The sequence below is a fragment of the Panicum virgatum genome, chromosome 6N, assembly GCF_016808335.1.
Source record: "Panicum virgatum strain AP13 chromosome 6N, P.virgatum_v5, whole genome shotgun sequence".
NCBI classification, from domain to species: Eukaryota; Viridiplantae; Streptophyta; class Magnoliopsida; order Poales; family Poaceae; genus Panicum; species Panicum virgatum.
This window is the reverse complement of record NC_053150.1, coordinates 11,380,397-11,398,012: the sequence shown is the minus strand read 5'-3', so window position 1 is coordinate 11,398,012 and position 17,616 is coordinate 11,380,397. Positions and strand designations below refer to the sequence as shown.

Sequence of the window (17,616 nt, the reverse complement as noted above, 5' to 3'; positions counted from 1 at the left end):
TAACCACTCGTGCCAACCGTTGAGATGCTGCTGCAGAGATAGAAGTGTTTTTTCGAAGGCGGTATTATATTTGATATAGCTCATAAACATTTCCAACCTAGATTTCCATCCTTCAAGTCCTCTTCGCTATACACATGGTGTTTCGATTCAAGTGTTAATGTCCAAAAGTGCTAAACTTTAGCACTAGCTCCTTTTAAATAGGAGTGGTAATAATGTGAGCTAAACTTTAGCCCGAACTCAAGAACTTCAGCATAGAGTATAAAGTGCTAATAGGTGGTAAAGTTTAGCACCGAATTTTAGTTCATCCAAACAGGCCCGTCGTACTAGGCTAGGCTTGTACCCCCATATACAGTCCTAAAGGAAGAATACGCCTAATACTTCTTCCTCTCTGCCCCTGCACCACTGACGCAGCACTCGCTAGTGCGGCCGCGCTCCCCTGTCGTCGTCGCCGGCGTGCAGTGCGCACCCATCCGTCCGGAGCCAGGTTGATTTCTTCTTCTGTGGTAAGAAGAATCCCCACCCTACCTTTCCTAGCCGGTTGTAGCCTTCTTGTAGGATTAAATTGGTTTGCCTGCCAGATATACCAGTTTGCACCAAGATTGCGATGCCAGTCTCCTTGTAATTTATACTTGAGTTTGGTGATTCCAGTTGTGATAAAAAAGAATGAATTTACTGACTTGTCAAACCTGTCTGCGAGAGCTGTCCAAACGTGATTGTTACTTTGAGATTGTCTTCTACTTGTCCTGCATTGTGTGATCGATGACTGCTTGCCGGCTCTGCTAGGCTTGGCAGGTTCAGCCGGCAAGCCTGGCAGACGTTTGTTGCCAGTGGCGGGCTAACGGTGGGCTCAGGATTACCCTAAAATTCGGCCCAACAATTTTTAGATCTTAAAAAATGTGGCCCAACAACCCTCAGCACAATAACCGGTCACATCTCCCTCTCACTCAGCCCAAGCGTGGCCATCCCCCACCCTCTCCCGTGCGGCCGCCGCCACCCGACCCCGAGAGCACCGCCGGCCGCCGCCACCCGCGAGGCCGCGCCACCCGCTGGCTACCGCCTGCCGCACTGCGCCCGCAGGCCGCGGCCCCTGCACCCTGCTGGTGCCTGCTGGGCGCCTGAGCGAGCGCGCGCCTCCCGCCTCCCGCCGGCGCCGTGCGCGGGCACGCGGCCGCGGCAAACCCGGCGCGGCGGTCTCTCCCGCCTCCCGCCGTCCCCGCACCCGCGCGACCGCCGCCCCGACCCTTCGATCCGGCACCCGGTTGCAGAAGCTAGGCAGCTAGCTGACCAGCTCCATTGCCAATCCCCTCACTGGTAAGTACTTCTTTTTCAGAAACATGAAGCGGTTCTGTGGTTTCATCTCAATCCTACCTAATGAAACATTGCTCTATTTATGCAATTTCTTATTGATGTTGCAACTATTTATATTGTAAATTATTTGAGTTCTGAACTAATTTGTTGAATTGAATGTATTATGTGACTTATTACTTATGTTATTGTGAATTTGACCATTATATACCGTATTGTTGCCGAAGTGCTACTAGAGTATACCAGATTGTGCTTTGAAATTTTTGCCAAGACTACCTTAGTTTTAATAACTAGGGCCGCCACTGTTTGTAGCATGCAGATAAATAGCTGGTGGGTACTGCAACACCTGCTTGCATCCTTACTTGTAATTAGTGGCTTTAACTGTTTTAGCTGATTTACTATAATATTACTATATAGAGACACAGAAATTCACAAGAAATATTCTTTCCTCCAACCATCTCTTGGGTCTGGCCATTATGTGCAATGGGCATTGAATTTAAATGTTCTGTTTCCTGATATTTCTTTTTCGATGCAGGCATATTTCTTTTTTATCAATAATGATTGATGGGTCTTAGGAAGAACTGAAAGATTCATAGCTCCAATGCTCCTGTGGCGGTGGCCCAAATGCACTGCTGAATGGTTCAGGCACAGGAAGTTTTTCCCTTGGGAAGCTGCTTCCTGCCCCTTCTCCGTATTCACTGCTTCAGCTCAGTTAGATGACTCGAGCGGTGATGAAAAGCTGAATTGTGCTCCAGATAACGAACCTTTCCGGAAACGACGCCGGCATCTGAGCTCTGACAGTGTTGTGCAGACGCTCCGCTGCCTGAGGAGGAAGCCTGCTGTTGCATTTGCCTACTTTAAAGATACACAGAGCCTTGGGTTTCACCATGACTTCTCAACCTTCTCCGAGATCACACAAATTTTATCCCATTCATTCCAGGGGAAGATGCTGGTATCCTTGTTTTGTGAGATTATCTCAGCAACTGATAGTGGCGGTCCAGAAATCTTAACACTGCTTGATCACCTCAGGAAATCATGTGTCACTTCTCACGTGCTCACGTTTGCAGTAAATTGCTTGATCAAGGCATACACCACATGCTATGATGCACAAGCAACATTAGAGGAATTTTGTCACCTTTGCAGGCTTGGATTTCTCCCAACAGTTTGGGCTTGCAACTTTGTGCTCAAATTTGTATCTCAGAGTGGTGAGTCGGATATGGTTGTCACAGCTTATGATCAAATGAAGTGCTTTCAGTTGACGCTGGATTCTCATTCATTGAACATAGTCACTAGGTCGCTTTTTCAAGCAAAGAAGGCAGATGAAGCATTCCAAGTGTGGATTGGGATGATTGAAATGGGAGTGAAACCAGATGTACGTGGATACTCGTCATTTATAATTGGCCTTTGTGATTGTGGAAAGTATGAACTAGCTTATAACATGGTAAGCAGATATACTGTTCTACAAGAAATCACCCAGGAGAGGGTTCCTATTGAAGCCATGGCTTATAACTTGGTAATTGATGGACTATGCAAAGAAATGAAAATGGAGGAGGCTGAAAAAGTCTTGGAAAACAAGACCAAACATGGATCTGCCCCTGATCTCTATGGTTACAGCTATCTCATTCATAGTTATTGCAAAATGGGTAACCTAGAAAAGGCGTGGCAACATGTTGAAGCCATGGTATCCCATGGCATTGATATAAATTGTCACATTGTTGGCTACCTTCTACAGTGCCTCAGGAAACTAGGCATGACATCAGAAGTTATTGTGTACTTCCAGAAATTTAGAGATTTAGGAGTCCATTTTGATGGCGTGCTTTATAACATTGGCATGGATGCTTATTGCAAGCTCGGGAACATGAATGAGGCAGTTCAGCTACTGAATGAAATGATGGCTGAAGGTTTGGTACCAGACAAAATCCACTATACATGCCTGATCAACGGTTACTGTCTAAAAGGAGAAGCAGAAAATGCTTGGCAAGTATTTGAAGAGATGCTGAAGGCAAATATAAAACCAGATGTAGTTACATATAACATACTGGCTAGCGGATATAGCAGAAATGGTCTTGTTATGAAGGTATTTGATCTTCTAGAGCACATGATGGATCAAGGGTTGGAGCCTAATTCACTCACCTATGGTGTAGTTATTGCTGGCTTTTGTAGAGGAGGCAACCTGAGTGAAGCAGAGGTGTTATTTAATATAGTAGAAGAAAAAGGGATCAATAATATTGAAGTGATGTACAGTTCTATGGTTTGTGGTTATTTGCACTCAGGCTGGACTGACCATGCTTACCTGCTTTTTCTTAGGGTTGCTAAACAAGGAAATATGGTGGATCGATTTTCATGTTTAAAATTGATAAACGGCCTTTGTAGAGATGGAAAAGTTGAAGAGGCTTCAACTGTATGTAGTATGATGCTGGAAAAGAATAATGTTCCTGATGTAATTTCCTATAGCAAACTTATATCAGCTTATTGTCAGACAGGAGATATGCACATTGCTCGCTTATGGTTCGATGATATGGTCGAGCGAGGACTTTCTGATGTGATTGCATACACTGTACTGATAAATGGTTATTGCAAGGTTCGCCGGTTTAAAGAAGCATTTGACTTATTTGATCAAATGAGAAATTTAGGAATCAAGCCTGATGTAGTTGCATACACTGTGCTATTGGATGGCCACCTAAAGGAGATCCTGCTCCGAGGGTGGCAGGATTTTGAATCCAAGGAAATGAAGAGTTTTCATCTTAGAGCAGAGCATAAGAAGTTGCTGAGCTCTATGAAAGACATGGAAATTGAACCTGATGTAACCTGTTACACAGTATTGATTAATGGACAGTGCAAAGCAGAATATCTAGATGAAGCTCGGGGATTGTTCGATGAGATGTTAACGAAAGGACTTACTCCTGATGTTTACACATACACAGCTCTCATAAATGGATACTGCAGCCAGGGAGATATAGCTAAGGCTGAAGATCTTTTACAAGAAATGATAGATAAGGGAATGAAGCCAGATGAACTGACGTTTTCAGTATTACATCAGAGAACCTGGAGATAAAGGTTCATTCATATTTATGGTGTACATGGCTGTGTGTTGATGAATGACTGGAGATCATGCCAACATAAAGGTAATGTTGTCTCGTAATTGCATTTCATCTTGTCATCATGGATTTACTAAATATTTTAGCTTATCCAATATAATGATGTTTAGCCAAAGAGTGAGGTCTGTTTCTTTTCTTTGCTCATAAAGTATGGACTAGCTTCCTATGTTAAGTTTTGATGAAAAGTGACTGTTGAAATCACGTTTCAGCTGTATTGTGACCATGGGAATTCTCTGCAGGTGCCTGCATATCTGGAAATAATTGACATAGCTGGGCTTATTAGAGGTTCTCATGCAGGGGATGGTCTGGGCAATATGTTCCTGTCTCATATACATGCGGTTGATGGAATCTTTCATGTCTTGAGTATGTTATTGTTCTAGTTTTGTTAATGTTTAGTATTCTGGTGACTAGTGAATTATGCCTCATTTTAGTAAACATTCACCACTATGCTGCAAATTATCCATTTGGTTTTTACAATACCTTCAATCTTATAATTTGTTTGATCTAATGCTTCTTTAGTCTGTAGTGTCATATAAACTGGAAGTATTAACTTGACATATAGTGATAATATGGTTACCATATTATTTCAGTTTGAGGCAAAAGAACATTTGCGATTAATGTGTGATTGGTTTCATTCTTTCCCTTTTTGTATCTTCTTGTCTGCTGATGCCTCATAGTGTTTCTAGTAATTTTTTGTTCCAGAACAAAGAGATTATTTTCGAACGTAGACCAAAATGAACAGGTTAATTGCTCATGTCATTCCATTCAAGGAATATATGTTCTTTACCAAGGTTTTTTTTACTAATTTAACTACACATTCTTTGTTATACCTTTTTACTGATTGAGTGCTGGCGCTGCATATGGTTTTCAGGGGCATTTGAATGCTCAGAAATTACTCATGTTGATGATACAGCAGATCCTGTTAGAGATTTGGATACTATTAGTGAAGAGCTCAGACTAAAGGTTAATAGGATTTTTTTTTTTGATTGGCGCATCAGTTGTACAACATTTGAAGCTTCTTTTGACAATGGTTAATTGTATTTTCTGTGCAGGATATAGATTTCATGAATAAGAAATTTGAGGACCTTGAGAAGTCAATGAAGAGGAGCAATGATAAGCAGCTCAAAATTGAACATGAATTATGTGAGAGGGTGGGGCACCGATTACTTCTTCAATTCTGCCTCATAGCCATGTATCTGTTAGTGACCCTAAATGTAACTGAAAATGAGATATTTTTTATTGGTAACTTGGGTTTTATCTCTCGACAGGTCATAAAACATCTCCAGGATGGGAAAGATGTCCGCTTAGGCGATTGGAAAGCTGCTGACATTGAGATCTTGAATAACTTCCAGCTACTTACCGCAAAGCCAGTTGTCTACTTGGTATGGGTTCTTGTTCATCTACATGCCCTTTCTATTTGTCAACTGTCTACTACGAGAAACTTGATGTTTTTCTTTTCATGTTTTTAATGTCTCCATGTCCATGGTGCTTAATTCAGACTCACAGTTAATTGGGGTATCATATGGGTTTGGACATGTCCAATGAAGGCCTCCTGAGGCGCCGGTGCGTAATGGGGTTCTTGAGCGGGTCGATAATGTAAAGAGGGGTAGAGGTAGACCTAAACTGACGTGGGATGAGTCGGTTAAGAGAGACCTTAAGGATTGGAATATCTCTAAAGAGATAGCTTTGGATAGGAGCGCTTGGAGACTAGCTATCAATGTGCCTGAACTTTGAACTTATTTCTTTCGGGTTTCATCTCTAGCCTACCCCAACTTGCTTGGGAAAAAAGGCTATGTTGTTGTTGTTGTATATGGGTTTCTAAGGACACCCGCAACAGTTATAGAGAGCAACTCTCTATAACATTGTCCACATCAGCTATAGAGAGCATGGTAGACAATTCACATAATAGGTTATCTATATCATTTACTCTAACATTTAACATTATATGGACCCCATGCGCGTGTCAGATTTGTTCATCATAATCTTCTTTCTCGAAGTCTCATTGGCGGCCACACCCCTCACCTCTTGTTGCCTGTAGCTGTGCTCTCCTCGGTGCTTCAGCAGTGGCTGGCGAGATAGGCCACAAGGCTCTGTGCAGCAGTGGACGGCCGCAGTAGCCGTGCGCGCCCGTCCCCCGCATGCCCCGGCGGTGGCTGCGAGCAGTTCGACTCGACAGTGCTACGGACTCGCGCTGCTTGCGGTAGCGCACCCCGACGGCGATCGTGGCTTGCCTTGCAGGTAGCCTATGCTCCCAGGCCTTTCTGGTGCCGACAGCTGCTGCACCTCCTCCTGCGCGGCCGCCTCAACCCATGCTGTAGGATACCGAGCTTGCCCCTCCGCCCACCCCGGCAGCAGCCACGGCCGCTCCTCCATCTGCGGCAGCCACCGTGCGCGCCCCCGCCTTCCCCAGCAGCTGCGCAGCACGTCTCTCCTGTCCATGCTACCATCTCCACTAGGCCCGCTCGGTGCAAGGAAAGCGTGTTGTGGGGCCAGCATGGCGTGGAGTGGCGTGCTGGCGACTCTCGCTACATCTAGGGACAGTTTCTTCTCTCTCTTAGTTTCTCTCTGACGTGGCTCCGCTATAGAGTGATGTAGGCCTGTTGCTGGTGCCCTAAGGAAAAAAAGGTAGACAGCTATATGATTTTATTCTTTTTATATGTGCCTTTTTTAGGTGGAAGTGTCTAACATGTGCTTTTTATGACATCGCTCCTTTCTGCAATGCTCTCTGCTCTGTTTCCTTGTATCTATTTCTCTCCTTCCTGTTATCAACATTTATTTGGAGCCATTAAACATTGTCATATTATATGAAAGGCAACTTAGTACTAGGTCATTCATTTGCTTTAAATGGTTCTAAAATTATTATTCGTATATGATGTATTCTGATATCGAATTAATCATACATGTGTCGTAGCAGAAGAGAATGCATTTTTTCTATGAATGGACCCAGTCAACATTCAACCAAATCTGGTTATAAATTAACCATTGGACTGGGATCTTTTTTCCAGAACTGATTCGATCTTCTGATATGAACCTTTATTAATAATTGAAATGGATAGGCTAAATTTTGTAACTGTATATGGCCTTCTACAATGGATTTTTTACAAGGCCTTTCACAAGGGCTTGACTGACCATTTTTAAATGACTTGGGTGCTGTATGTTTTAAACCAATATGTTATTTGTGCAGGTGAATATGATTGAGAAGGACTTCCAGAGGAAAAGAACAAGTTTCTACCCAAGATACATGCTTGGTATTACTTCTTTAAGATTATACTTCCCAAAGCGCTAGGTTTTGTGGTCAAAGTGACAAAACCCTAGATTTTGTCAAATTTTGCACATACAAATACCAGGGTTTAAAATTTTGATCCCATTTGACAGCAGATGTTAATTCAATTTAGCAAGTTGGTCCCTCATTAGCTTCTAGTGTAGACCCACATCAGCTGTAAATGGAATCTAGATTTAAGAAATCTTGTTTTTTGGTTCATGGTGGAACTTTGTGGTGTAATTGGATAAATGGACCACAATACATCAGTTAAGTGACGTGTGCCAAAAAACTATATTTTTTACATTTGAACAGAAAATCCTGCATTTTTTTAATTCTTCTATACATGTTACACAGATGGTATGGCTGGGCGTTCGGGTTACCCGAAAATTTCGGGTCGGGTAGTTCGGGTTTCGGGTATTTCGGGTTTCCAAAAATACTACCCGAAATTAGTTTGAAAAAAGAACCCGAAAATTCGGGTTCGGGTTCGGGTTTACCCGGATTATCCGAATTTCTCACACTTCACATATCAAATTTCTCACACTATGCATCATTACAGCAAATCTGAGCATCTAATCAGATCACGGGGTTCGGTAGGTCTACCAATACATGCTGGGGAAAAAGACTCAATCTTGCTCAAACATTTCGTCATGGGAGAGCTTGTGGTCATCACGACACACCCATGAGGCATTAATTCTCACAAATCAATACCTCTCGGCCGCGAATGATAGCCCGTCATCGGAGCAGTGCCTGACGTGGACTTCGCGAAGCTTCCCCGCGGCGAGCGTGGCGGCGGAGCGGAGCATGGCGTCGACGCGGCGCTGGAAGGCGGGCGTCCACCACGCCGCCGCCTCGGCGCCGGGGGTTGACTCCGCGAACCCTGGCTCGAGGTCGAGAGCCACGAAGAGCCCCGGGCGGGACCGCGCGGCATCGCGCCAGGAGCGGCAGCACGCCATGGCGCCCCGCCACAGGTCCTCCAGCGCCAGACGCGAGAACGCCTCTGCCAGGCACACCGGCGTCATCTCCGACCAATCCCGCTCCTCCTCCGGCGCCGGTGCCGCCGACTCCTCCTCGCCGCTGGCCAGCCCGCTAGTCGCCATCTGGCTCTAGGGTTCTCTGCTGCCCCCCCCCCCCCGTCGGGTTTGGGTTTGGGGTCGCGGGGGTGGGGGACTGGGGGGTGCGGCGCGGGGGGTATGCTGCCCGCCTGCCTGGGCTTGGTGTTGGACTGTCAGTGGGTTGGGCTGAATACAATGAAGTTAATGGGCTTGTCAAATTTTCGGGTAGATCGGGTATTTCGGGTACCGTGGTCCAAAACCCGAATTACCCGAACTAATTTCGGGTTCCGTGGGTTGAAACCCGGATTTGGATTCGGGTTTTTCGGGCTCGGGTTTTTCGAGTTCGGGCTCGGGTTTTTCGGGTTCGGACTTCGGGTATTGGGTTTTTTGCCCAGCCATAGATGGTATAGCTTGTCGTAGCCACTGTACTGATAAAAAATATGATCTATTCCTTTGGTAGTGTATGTTCTGTAAACATCAGCGCTATAAGCACAGATGGGCTAATATAAAATATATTTTTTCATGGTGTAGGAACATGGTGGTGAAAGTGAAACCATACTTCCTTTCAGCTGTGCTTTTGAACAAAAACTAGTGGATATGCCAGAACGCAAAGCTGCCAAATATTGTGCTGAAAACCAATTAACAAGGCAAGTTAACTTCTACAAGGACAACCTAACATCTTTACACACAAAGATTTTATTTCTCTTATTCATGGAATTCGAACAATTTACATTTAAATTCTAAAACTTTAGAAGCTGGAATACTCACCTCTATGGCAATTATTAAGTTGACGTAATTCTTCTATATGTACATCCCCAGCTTTCAAATAATTGCCAACTTTGACCGATTACACATGATTAAGCAATAACTTTTTTTGTTAAAATGTGGTATAATATCCCTTAATATCATCTCAAGCAGAAATAAAGGGGGCCATTTTGAGAGTACTAGGGAAGTGCCAAGTATTTGTAAAATAAAAAAACATTTTCCTAAAAGTGTCAGTTATTTGACAACTTTCTGAGTTATCTCATTAATTGATTAAAGTGTCAGTTATTTGACAACTTTCTGAGTTCTCTTATTGGTTCTAAATTTCAACTGAAAAGTTTCTCTATTATGTCCTGCAGCATGATCCCAAAAACTACCAGGACTGGTTTTCCAGCAATTCAAGAGGCCATTTTTAGTTCCCAAAAAATTTTCTACAGTACTTGTCACATCGAATCTTTGCACATTAATTGTCAAATAACAACGAAATATGCTACAGTACCAAAACCCAAACTTTTTCGCGAACTAAACACAGCCATCTGATATACTTTTTGACTGCTGTTCCTGATGAGGTACTTGTTCATTTCACTGCAGCATAGTCTATCTTCTGTTATGTGCTGCTAAAATGTAACAGGACAAAACGTGCCTGGTACAAAATGGTATGCTACCTAGGTCAATATTACATGGTGTTTCAGACAGCCAAATTAGTCTGCAGGTAGTTGTGTTTTGTTGTAAGAAATGTCAAATGTCAAGACTGGATGGAGTGCCATTAATTTGCTTTTCATTGAACTTTAACAGTGTTCAGTTTTCCATTAGGAGTATGAATTTGAATTAGCTGGTTCAGTGACACCTGTGAATTCTTTGTTCAGGTCAAGTGTTGGCAGGTCAAACTAAGGCCCCTCAAGCTGCTGGTGCAATTCACTCCAATTTCATTCCGGTCCTGGGAGAGGTGGCGACACCAGTCTGAGCTGAGGGAAGCCAGCCAATTGAGTCACTTTTCTTCTATCTAAAATAAAAGAATTTTGTCTTGGCAGCACCAGAAGAAAGATGAAAGTTCCGAACCAGCTCAAAACATGAGACCGAAAGGGGATATGTGCTGAGGTAACCCTCTGCTATTTTAAGTAGCTGATATGTTTGTTAATTATGGTGATCTGCAGCAGCTGTAAGTTACATGTAACCTGATTTTGCATAGTTGTCCTACTTGAACATTTTGATTGTCTTGTAAAGTAACTTGTCATCACCTCTTGATGTATTTGTGTCGTTGATGTTCATTGATTAACAGCACTCCAAGTTCTTTAATTGATGTTTCAAACTTGTGCACACGTTTATTAAGGAAAAATACAAGATGCATACGCCCTTTTAAAGCCTGAACGATGTGATTTGAATCTTGTAGAACTTAGGTCAGTCATTTACTAGAGCTCTATTCATGTTTGAACCAAGTTAGTTACTCCCTCGAGTCAAAATTTGTTGTCGTTTCAGACAACCAAAGGACAACCAAATTGGCCTGCACTTGGTTATATTTTGCTGTGATAACTGATAAACGTCAACTAATCCTGGCTGGAAGGAGTATGTGATTGTTGCATCTACTTTTGTGGGTCAGGTAATGAAGTTTGATGATCTTAAAGAGTTGGGCAGTGAATCTGCTGTCAAGGTATGTGTGCCTCCCCTGAACAACCGTTCTTATTCAATTACTTGTGTTGAGTTTTGGCCTTAGAAGTCCAACTCCATGTGTACTGTAGGCTGCTGGAAAATACAAGCAGGAGGGGAAGACTTACGTGGTGCAGGATGGGGACAGTATCTTCTTCAAGTTCAACGTGTCTGATGGCGGGAAGAAGTGAAAACGTCAGGAGATGGTAGCGTTTGGTTGTGTGTTACATCTTACCCTGGATTCCTACATTTTTGAGGCCACTAGCCACTAGCCAGGTACCAGAGTGCAAGTTTAAGATTGTTCAATGAAGCTTTAAACAGTTGGAAAGATTGTATTCAAATAACATGTACGGTTGTATATCATGAGGAGCTCACTGTTACCGTGTCGTCTGCGTGCCAGGAAACTTGGAAACACTGGAGTTGTTTTTTGTTGGGCTTTACATTGAGGACCATGGTATGCTGCAAATGATTTGTTTGCTGTGGTGGGAAGTTGTCTGAAGAGGGCAGAATGTGCCTGTGTCATGTTTGGGCCTTCTACTGGGTCTGGTTCTGGGCCGCACGCTAAGATGGTTGGATGTGGCTCCATTTGTTCAATGAATTTGACCAAAGAATAAACAGACAGTGGGGGTCTCCCCCGCTATACAGTTCAAAAAAAAAAAAGAATAAACAGACAGAACAATTATGCAAGGACCAATGTTTTTGTTATAATGCACCTGGGTGCATTCTATATAGAGAATAGACTTACCTTCTCAGTTGCAACTGTGACTGTTCTAATTACAACTGGATCAGATTGAGTTGCATCCGGATCAGTTTGAGTTGCAACCGGATCAGTCTGAGTTGCAACTGGTTTGCATCCAGTTGCAATTGGGTCTAAGTTGCAATTAGGTCGTCTGAGTTGCAACTGATTCTATTTGAGTTGTAACTAGTTCGCGTTCAGTTGCAACTGGTTCACGTCGAGTTGCAACTAGGTCGGTCTGAGTTGCAACTAGTTCATGTCCAGTTGCAACCAGGTCGTGCCCAGTTGCAACCAGTTCCGTCCAGTTGCAATTGGTCTATTCTCCCAGTTGCAATTGGTGTTGTCTTTCAGTTGCAACTGCAGGATGGTGCATTTTGTACAGAGAATGCACCTTATTGCATTTTAGCCTCATCTATATATATATATATATATATATAAAGTTCAGGCATACTAAAAGCACCTGCTCTCAATCCATAGAGTTGATTGCTAACCATGTGCCCGAGCAAACAAAAACAAATGTATTAGCCATCCACGCCAATCGTTCAAATAACGTGGTACCATATTTCATATCCCTCATAAACATTTCAAACCTAGATCTCCGTACTTCAAGTCCTCTTTGTTGTGCACATCTAAGGAGTGTTTGGATCCAAGTGCTAATATCGAATAATGCTAAACTTTAGCAATAGTTACTCCTACTACAAACAGGAGTGCTAATAGTTTGGGCTAAACCTTAGATAAAGATTGAAAAAGTTAAGTATAGAGTAATGCTAATAGGTGCTAAAATTTAGTATTTAACTTTAACTCATCTAAACAGACTATATCCCCATTCAGTCCAAAAGTTCTTACTTTTAATGTATGCCCCAAGTTAAAGTCCGTATTATCGCAATGTCGCCACAGAAACCTAACTGGTACATGTGATTGCTTTTTTCCCCCCAAACGGTGAGTAGGCTAGGAGATAACTGGCAAAATCTAGACCCCCCCCCCCCCCAACACCCCCAGGTTATATAATTCAGCTTATTTAACTTTATGATCAACTAATACAAACTCTGTTGAACAAGAACACCCCAACTTATATAATCTGTGTCCCTCTATGTCAGCTTATTTATTTTTAACCTTTTGCTTCAGGTACCTATAAGTCGTGGTAAACAAACAAACCCTTCACAATATCGATATTGTTCATTGTGAATATGCTACGGTACATCACCGATTGATTGCATATGTACCAGACACCATATCGCATTCTAGGTCGATAGGTTTGTCGTCATGCGCAATGAATCCGCACTGGCCAGTGCAGAGTGGGCCTTGTTGGCATTTGGAACAACAATGAATCCTTTTATGGAATAGGGGGACCACGCCTAATTATGTATCAATTAAACGGTAACTACTATTCCATACACAGTCTGTCGACTACAATTCAACACACCGGCGCGCCGCCCCAACTCCGGTGAGAAAAAATCACAAGCCATTTGCATCCGACTAGTAAGATACCCGTGCTAACGCCACGGATAAATTACAGATTACAAAAAAAAAACATGAGTTGCAAATATCCAACCGTCACCACCCACGAGTCCACGACCGCAAAAATATTAACATTGTTATAGTTGAAAGCAATACGAGAAACAAAACTGCTGTAGTCTCCTTGACATTCTCCACTGATTTAGTTATAACATTTTCTTTCTTGCTAACCTCACCGGAAGGCACTGATGCTACAGGTGATGCGCAGTTGTTCCGTCTGCAACACTCATCTCCAGGAAAACAGGACAGGCACAGGTGATGGCGCAGTTGTTCCGTCTGCAACACTCATCTCCAGGAAAACAGGACTTGACTGAACATACATGAGCTAGTGCTTTCAGGAATGCATTTTAGAAATCACTTTATGCTAGATGCTGATGTATTCTTAAATGCACAAAACAAATATACAGTACAACATCCATACAGCTTGATATGCAATTTGACGAGCTGGCTCAACTTTTTTTCCCCGGAGACCGACCAAAGAAGTCCCAAAATGGAGCTAGTCATTTCAGTATCTCCATTTTTCTCAGTGTAACAAACTAAAGAGAAATAAATAGCATTTCTAATCTTTAGAAGACTGAAATCAAACCTTATGTGGTCTTCCATGGTGTTTTTCTTACCGACAGTCTGTCAGACTCCATCATGTATCCTCTCTCCTTTTTAAAGCTTTCCAAATATGAACTCACCTAAGCACTCCCAAAAACCGCAATCATTTGGGCTTCCAATTTTCAAAAGAATTGCTAGCTCTAGAAACTTTAAATAAAAGGCCAAAAGAAAGCGATCTCTGGGCTGCTATGGCTATTGTATCATTAAATCGCAATTAAAGAAAAGAGCAAAGTATGTCACTGGGCATATGACCAAGTTTCAGATAGTCTTATTCCATGAAATATTCAGAGAACTTAGCCAAACAAAATAGTATTGAAAACAAAAAATATATCAAAAGTCTTTGTAAATAGGCTCCTAAAAGATCTTATACTCCAGAAATTCCAATAGTCCAAGCCTCAAGAAAATAGATTGGGCAACTCACATCCTCTTCAGTCTCCTTGAAATTCCATCTCAATAAAAAGTAGTAATCAATGCTGATTTTATTTGACTTGAGGCAAAAAAACTTAAACTGGTCAAATTCCATTGTCTCCATTATATAAGTTCAGTAGAGTAAGAGAACGCGAACCAGGTCCATAGCAATGCGGGCATCATGTTTTGCTTGTGGGAGCTAGCTAGAAAAATGTCACCATCCAACAGGTATATAAATAATGCTAGTAATCAATCTTTGATTCCTAGAATGTACATGGACATGCAATTCATCCAACAGAACAAAGAATGTACCCACATATGGATGCATCAAAGACAGATGACAAGTTGACATCTTAGTCAATTTGAACGCACGCATAGAAAAATACTGGATAAGCATTAAGGAATAAGTAGATAGAGAGCAAAAGAGTATTTAAGTACAAAAAACAATGATAAAGCAAAAATAGTAAGGTCATTCAAATGGCTCAGATCTGCCCCCAATATCAACACAATACTTGGTGGAAGAACCATGTAATCCCTCCCTCCCTCCCCCCATCCCTCTCTCTCTGAAATGAACTTTTTAAGTAGGATCGTTCATTCCAATATGTACTACTGCTACACAACCACCGGCTTTGCCGCCGCCAAAGGAGCAAAAATGACAGCAATTAGTTGCAAAACTGGTTACTTGTAATGGTACAAGCCATCCTAGTTTTGCAGCAAAACACTAAAGGTAACAACAATTCAGGGATTCTAAAAAGCAATAGATCTATGGGGCATTCGATCATCGCTGCCACTGAAGGACAGTACAAACGGAAGATAAACAGACACAAGTGGAAAAGAAAATTGAACAAACAAAGGAATGCATAGAACTACCAGAATGGACCAACACAGCACAGACATAATTGTTCTGATGGCCCAAAGGTTCCTGGTAATTGCCAAAACCACAATGCCTTCAGAGTCCAAACTCACCCAGGTCCAACTGGAGTACAGGACCTAAACATAACTCAAGAAATAATTGTGAGAAATTTTGAGATAAAAGAAGGTAACTGAAAGTATTTTCATGCAGGGGAAGCACTGATATTGCAGCAAGATAGAAGGTAACTGCATGAAGTTAGGCATGTGCAAGAAAAGGAAAATAATTTAGCACGAAGTTTCTTTTGATAAGGCCACCCAGGAAATCTGCCCCCGCTGAGGAGCTGCGTCCTTGTGCACCCACGAAATCGTCCCGAGTAAACTGCCTCTATGAAAATCGATGGTCCAGATCTCAGCCTGGAAGGCTTCAACGCCGTCCAATGATCTGTGTTTTAAGGATCATCCCTGGGTGCGTTGAAGCCTTCCCGCATTTGATTCCTGCGTTCCGCGACTGCGCGTCCCCTGTTCGAATCAATATTCATCAGTATCTAAGAGCTCAAAAGAGTACAAACAAAAAGTTTGAAGCAATCAAATCAAAGAATAGATTAGCTGCAATGGCAGCAAAAGCCACCTTCAAAACCACCGTGGGGGTTACCAGTATAGAGAAAAGCCACCTTCGTGAACTTGGAGCATCACGGCATGGTAGGAAGTCTAGTAAAGAGAAAAAAAGGACCATGCCTAGTACCTCACAAGATATTTGATCATCAGAGCATATCCACCATGACTTGTTAACATAAGAAGATAAATAACAGGTCTTAGGGGTCTCAGAAAAATATTATCATCATTTGATCATGATGTTGGAGCCTAAGGGCACATAGAGAGTGGAAAAGTTAGAATAATCGGCGCCCAGTACCTCACAACATCTTTATCATCAGTTAGAATAATCATCAGTTAGAGTGAAAAAGTCAGAATAATCATCACTGCATATGGTCACTAAAGATTGAGTCATGCTTAGAAACAAACAAGCATTACAACTTAAACTAATCAGCTTGGCATCAAATCAAAAGAAAGGGAAAGAGATGAGGTGAAATCACCTGTCTTTTCCCAAAATCAGATTCGCAACCCAACCATTCCTGCAAAACTCACCAAAAAAAATCTATCAAGCAACCTGAATCGAGAGGCAAGATTAGAGATCAGGAGAAATAGCATCAAAGCATACCAGATCGAGAGGTAGGGATATGGATTAGAGAAAATGACATCAAAGCAAAATACAAGAACGAGAGGTAGGGGTGGAGCACAAGGTGCGTGGGTTGGCGCCTCGGCGGAGGAGGGCGAGGGCGGCGCTAGCGCGACGGGGAGGGCGAGGCCGGCATGAGCGCGTCGGAGAGGGCGAGGGCGGCGCGAGCGCAACGGGGACCGAGCGCCGGCGGCCTAGGTGTTTGTTCCGCCGCCGGCGGACCGCACTTGCAGTGCCGGCGGCCTCCACCTCCTCCCTCCTCCCCCTGGCGGCCAAGCGTGGGCCGGCGGCGGTCGAGACGGGCCGCCCCGAGATCCAGGCCTGCCGCCCCAAGATACGCCGGCAGACCGCCCGTGCAGCAGTCTGCGGCCTCCTCCTCCCCCTCGTCCTCTGGGCCAAGCGCCCGGCGATGGCTCCCGCGAGCGGTGCCCCTCGACGCATTCCGCGTGATGCTAGCGCATGCTCGAACTCGGCCGCTTCAGCCTCTGCGCCGTCCGGCACGGGCGAGCGGCGGCGCCCGCCGCGCGTACAACGGAGCACGCGGTGGCGGCTGGCGCGGACGAGCGAGGAGGAGGGAGGGGGGGATCTGGGCGGACGAGCGAGGAGGAGCGAGGAGGGCGGAGGAGCGGCGCAGGAGATCTGGGCGAAAAAAAGACAAGAGAGGGTGAGGAAGAGAGGGGAGTGTGATTCGAACCGGGGACGCGCGGCCGCAGAACGCGGGCAGGCTTCAACGCATCGCACCAGGCTTCAACGCAACGCGGATGATCCTTAAAACTTGGATCGTTGGATGGCGTTGAAGCCTTCCAGGCTTCGATCTGGATCATCAATTTTCATAGAGACAGTTTTCTAGGGACGATTTTGCGGGTGCACAACGACGCAGCTCCTCAGCGGGGGAGGAATTCCTGGGTGGACCGAGCGTAATTTGCATTGGTCCTTTAGGGGTAGGGATATTTAGGCCCTGTTTGGATCCCAACTTTTTTCAGAAGTCCCTATCACATCAAAAGAAATCTTACTATTTTATAGTATTAAATAAAATCTGTTTATAAATGTTTTTTGACAGCTGAGTGCTTTTTCGCGAGACGAATCTAATGAGCCTAATTAATTCATAATTTGCTACAGTGATGCTACAGTAATCATTCGCTAAT

At 43.7% G+C, this 17,616-nt stretch overlaps 1 protein-coding gene across 4 annotated transcripts; it reads left to right on the top strand.

The window, feature by feature from the left end:
• Positions 1-968: 968 nt before the first annotated feature.
• LOC120679053 (obg-like ATPase 1) lies at positions 969-11,810 on the top strand. Of its 4 annotated transcripts, none has more exons than XM_039960542.1 (12): positions 969-1,311; positions 1,841-4,430; positions 4,643-4,766; positions 5,275-5,366; positions 5,456-5,554; positions 5,672-5,785; positions 7,588-7,651; positions 9,249-9,364; positions 10,071-10,191; positions 10,346-10,577; positions 11,077-11,127; positions 11,216-11,810. In XM_039960542.1, the coding sequence occupies exon 2, from the start codon at positions 1,907-1,909 to the stop codon at positions 4,358-4,360; it is 2,454 nt and encodes an 817-aa protein (XP_039816476.1). In that variant the 5' UTR covers positions 969-1,311; positions 1,841-1,906; the 3' UTR covers positions 4,361-4,430; positions 4,643-4,766; positions 5,275-5,366; positions 5,456-5,554; positions 5,672-5,785; positions 7,588-7,651; positions 9,249-9,364; positions 10,071-10,191; positions 10,346-10,577; positions 11,077-11,127; positions 11,216-11,810. The 4 variants fall into 4 exon arrangements, with proteins under 4 accessions (XP_039816476.1, XP_039816475.1, XP_039816477.1 ...); XM_039960541.1 differs by lacking the exon at positions 10,071-10,191 and having other exon boundaries at positions 11,216-11,399; positions 11,524-11,808; XM_039960543.1 differs by lacking the exons at positions 969-1,311; positions 9,249-9,364; positions 10,071-10,191 and having other exon boundaries at positions 4,208-4,430; positions 10,346-10,410; positions 10,557-10,577; positions 11,216-11,399; positions 11,524-11,810.
• Positions 11,811-17,616: the final 5,806 nt, after the last annotated feature.

Excerpts from the sequence above, each read along its gene's own strand:
- LOC120679053 (XM_039960542.1), top strand. The coding sequence starts at position 1,907 with ATGCTCCTGTGGCGGTGGCCCAAATGCACTGCTGAATGGTTCAGGCAC.